This window comes from Equus quagga, chromosome 14, assembly GCF_021613505.1.
Source record: "Equus quagga isolate Etosha38 chromosome 14, UCLA_HA_Equagga_1.0, whole genome shotgun sequence".
In the NCBI taxonomy this organism is placed as follows: domain Eukaryota; kingdom Metazoa; phylum Chordata; class Mammalia; order Perissodactyla; family Equidae; genus Equus; species Equus quagga.
The window spans coordinates 21,440,055-21,444,095 of NC_060280.1; the positions used below are offsets into that span (position 1 = coordinate 21,440,055).

Sequence of the window (4,041 nt, forward strand, 5' to 3'; positions counted from 1 at the left end):
CTGACCTAGGAATCAGAATCTGCATTTGAACAAGATCCTCAGGCAATTCTTAAGCTTGTTAAAGGCTGAGAAGCACTGCTCTAAAGTGTTGCCTGACCATTCATTCCACAAACATTTACTGGATTTTCCCCATTTCAGGCTAAGCCTTGGGAGGTTGGGAGGGTCAAGAGCCAAGGTCCCTGACTTTAAACTCACAGAACCATCAGTCAACCCCTGCTTGAAACCCATTATTGATTCCCATGCTTTCAAAGTCCAGACTTCTGCACCTGGCCTTCATGGCCCTCTGGGGCCACATTTCATCCCTCTCACCAGCTTTATTGTCGACCACTCACCAGAGGAGCCAAGCTGGACCATTTGCCACTTCTCATGGCTAGCCTAGCCAGTGCTTGACTGCCTACACAGCTCCCACAACCCAGATCACCCTCCACCCACCTCTGCCTGGAGAAACCCAGGAGAAATCCTTTGAGGTCTATCACACACACATCACCCGCTTCTTGAAATTATCCCAGCTTTTCCCTGCTCAGATGAAAGACAGGAATGCCCACAATTCTTTGCTCTTACCTCCTTCATAGCCTTTATCTGATTCTACGCAGTCTTAACATCAGTGCACCTGCCATAGCTACCCTACTAGTAAAAAAGAGACCAGGATTCTCAGTTTGTTTCCTCAGTAGCAAAAAGCTAATAACTGGCACATCCACGAACCTCAAAGTAATAATAATAATAATGTACTAAATAAAATCATGGATGAATGCAGTAAGTGAAAAAGTCACCAATCTCCCTCATCGTCCACTTCAAAGTCGTTTAAACATCAATTTAAACAGAATACAAATGGGCTGCCTCTCTTAAACCCAAGAGAAATAATCTCTAAATCAAATAACATTTTGTGTTATTTGGAAACACAGAGAATTTGGAAACACTTCGGATCTGTATCATAATCAATTAAGGAACTGGGAGGAGACATGAAGAAAGAGACAGGAAGTAGACCAAAATATGGAAAGGGAGATGGATCTATACCAAATATCCAGCTGCTTGAAAAATATAAATAAAATTTGTTTTGTAAGAGGATTAAACACTGGCTAGAACGACTCTTTCAATCCTACCCAAACTTGGAAGTTCTGGTCTTAAAATACGTAATCTTATTTTTACCTGAGGAAAAGCCAGGGGTCTGGAGACAGGATGTCCTGAGGGAGAGGAGCCCACTTTCAAACAGGACCATCCCCCCTTGCAGTCTAGCGGGACGCAGTGGCCTGAGATTTTGACAGGCATGTTGGATTTTCGCAATTACAATGTAGAGTTGGTCTCAGCCAAGGCCCTGTGTCTGGACATACGCTCTGGCAAACACATTTGCTTGGGCAAACAGACGGTAAGCTTCCCCACCACCTTGGCCTCTCTAGATTATGCGGCTGCTCCAGAGCTCTATCATACCACACAGAACTGAGCTGACCGACCACCCTGCGCATCTCCGGGGCATCCTGGCACCTGTAGGGCCGCGAACTGTCCCTAGATCCCGGGCAGGGTTGGCTGGAGATTCGGAGCAAATCCACAGGAGTTATACCCTCCTCCCATCTTCTAGCCAGAGAAGGGGGGAAGGGTCCCCGTCCTCGAGCCTAGGACACACTCCGGGACCCATACCGGCACTGACCCGCACGCCCCAAGTGGTTCTTGGATCTGGGGGCTCTCTGTTCCCCAGGCAATGCCCCTGCGGGGACTCCCAGTCCGGACAGCGCAGCGGGCCTGGGGGTGTGGGGAGAGCCCACTGACCTGGGTGCAGGGCTCCTCTCCGCGCGGCTCAGGTGTGCGGGCCGCTCCCGTGTCCCTCCCACCTCCGAACATGAGGGCCGAGAACCGAGCTGCAGGCCACTGACCCACCGACCAACTGACCCACCAACCAGCGGACCGACCGGCAGCGGCCGGGTCTGGAGCCCACGTGACGGGGGCGGGGACCCGCGGGAGGCTCGTCCCGGAGAGCCCGCTCCCCCACCCCCTCTGGGACGGCCCCTCGGCCACTCCTCCTCTCTCTTGGGCACCGTTGCGGCCGGTAGGGACCGGCCTTACAATCACGCCTCCTTGAACCTACTTCAGCCCCTATCCCGCCCCGGCTTCGACCCCTACCCTGCCCCTGCCCCCGCCCCCTGGGCAGTGCTCCGAGTCTCTCAAGCCCCGCCTCTCTCCGGAGGCTACACCCACTCCCTGGAGCCCTCCCCGCTCCTGTCACCTCCCCCTCCTGCACCCTTCCGGGCCACCTTCCACGGGGAGGCCACCAGGCGGTTCCACCTCCCAGTCCCCTGGGCTTCTCTAGCCCTTCGGTACCGCTCCTCGGTCTCAGAGAATGGAAGCGAGGAAGCAGAAAGGGAACTTGAATCGACAATTACAAGTAGAGAGAGAAGCCGTGGAAAAAACGTATTAGAGGCACACCCAGCGCAGCAGCCCAAAGGTGTTCGGACTTCCCCAGACCCCTACGATCCCGTTCAAATTGAGGTGGGCCCGAGGGCAGCCTCATTCCTTGTCTCTGTGACCCCCTCAGTTTGGAAAACTGAGTCACACCCTAGGGTCCGGTCGCTTGAACCACGCGACCTGGCGTGGAGGTCCCTCTAGCGGTCGGTGCCAACCACAGACACTGGAGCCCGTTCTTGTGAACAGCCGAGGGCAAGAAACACTCCCCTGTGCCCAGCACCAAGGTGGGGTTCCGTAGGCTCAAGAAAAGCTTTGGCGATGTCTGACCACAGGAATGAATTCTAGAATCAAGGTAGGACTGGGCCCTGGGGACCCAGTTCAATGCCTTTCCCCACTGTATGGCCTGAATCCCATTTGGTTGTACTGCTAGGTTGTTGCCCTGCCTGGGCCTCCGAGGGCTAGTTGCTCAGTTCACCTGATTAAAATCCCTGTGGGCCTCAGATGGCACTGACACCAGGGACTCTGGCATAGTCCCCAGCTCTGGCAGGAGTCACTAGCGTCCTGGCCTCAGTTTTTATCTAAATTTCTACAGGCTGGAGTGTTGACAAATCCCACAAGACACATCTTTCAAATTGCTCTGGTGGTCTGAAGTTACCAGGGTGCCCAGAAGACTTTTACCTGTGAACAAAATTTAAGCCACACTGGCAAATATGAGACTCTGGTCACCACAGGAACCCGTCCAGAAGCAGACCCAGGGCAAAGCCAGCAGAGGAAGGCTGGGGCCCACAGGAGTTGTGTTACAACAGGACACCCTTCAGTTCTTTCACTTCCTTAAAATAGCAGCAGAGAGGCCTTTGTTGACTGAGGCTGTCACAGTTCACACGGGTTCATGGGTGTTTCCAAGTCGCACATGTTATTGTCCCAGTGAACCCACTTCCCTGACCCCGGCCCCTAGTCTGTTCTTAAAACTATACAATTACTTTCAAAATATTACTTTAAAAAATAGTGTAACTGACTTTCAAGCTTATTGACACTTTGTAACCACCTTGGGAGAGGGTACTTGAAAAATACTGCCTGGGTCCCACCTCCAGAGGTTCAGATTTAATGGTCTGGGGGGTGGCCTGGCATTAGGATTTTTAAATGCCACTCAGGTGATTCTTATGTGCAGTAAAGTTTAAAAACCACTGGTATAGGTCATAGGGACTTCAACGCTCTCTAAAATCCGTGGGGAGCTGAAAAGTTCACCTGAGAGAAGCCCAAGGAAGTGTTCACAGGCCTGCATGCTGGCCAGCTCTGGTTCTCAGGAAACAAAGTGGCACATTAACTGGAGCTTCCCAGAGAGAAAATGTCTTGACCTAAAAGAGTGATTCTAGCTGCAGGAATTTAAGGCACTAGAGTGGGTTACTAATGGCAGGTACGCCCTGCAGAACTGTCAAATGAAAGCATACCACAGATGAGAGGCAGACTGCGTGTTACAGGCAACCTCTCCTCTAGCCTCCGAAGGAAGTCTGTGTGCAGAAACTGCACGTAATTCCACTCGCTGATGATTCCACACCGCCCTCCTCTGTGAGGCAGCCCACATGCCTTTTTCCCTGTGAAATAGGTAATGCTATTTTACCCGTGGGGCAGGTAATGTCCCCAAACCCA

At 52.3% G+C, this 4,041-nt stretch overlaps 1 protein-coding gene across 13 annotated transcripts in view; it reads right to left on the bottom strand.

The window, feature by feature from the left end:
* PPFIBP2 (PPFIA binding protein 2) overlaps positions 1-1,915 on the bottom strand; it is a 144,156-nt gene extending 142,241 nt beyond the window's left edge. For 3 of the 13 annotated variants that reach the window (XM_046685236.1, XM_046685235.1, XM_046685238.1), the window contains exon 1: positions 1,762-1,913. In XM_046685236.1, coding sequence (XP_046541192.1) covers positions 1,762-1,833 — 72 coding nt within the window. In that variant the 5' untranslated portion in view covers positions 1,834-1,913. Of the gene's footprint in view, positions 1-1,761 lie in introns of all 13 variants that reach the window. The other 10 variants (XM_046685232.1, XM_046685231.1, XM_046685234.1 and 7 more) reach the window with 9 other exon arrangements.
* Between the last annotated feature and the right edge of the window lie 2,126 nt (positions 1,916-4,041).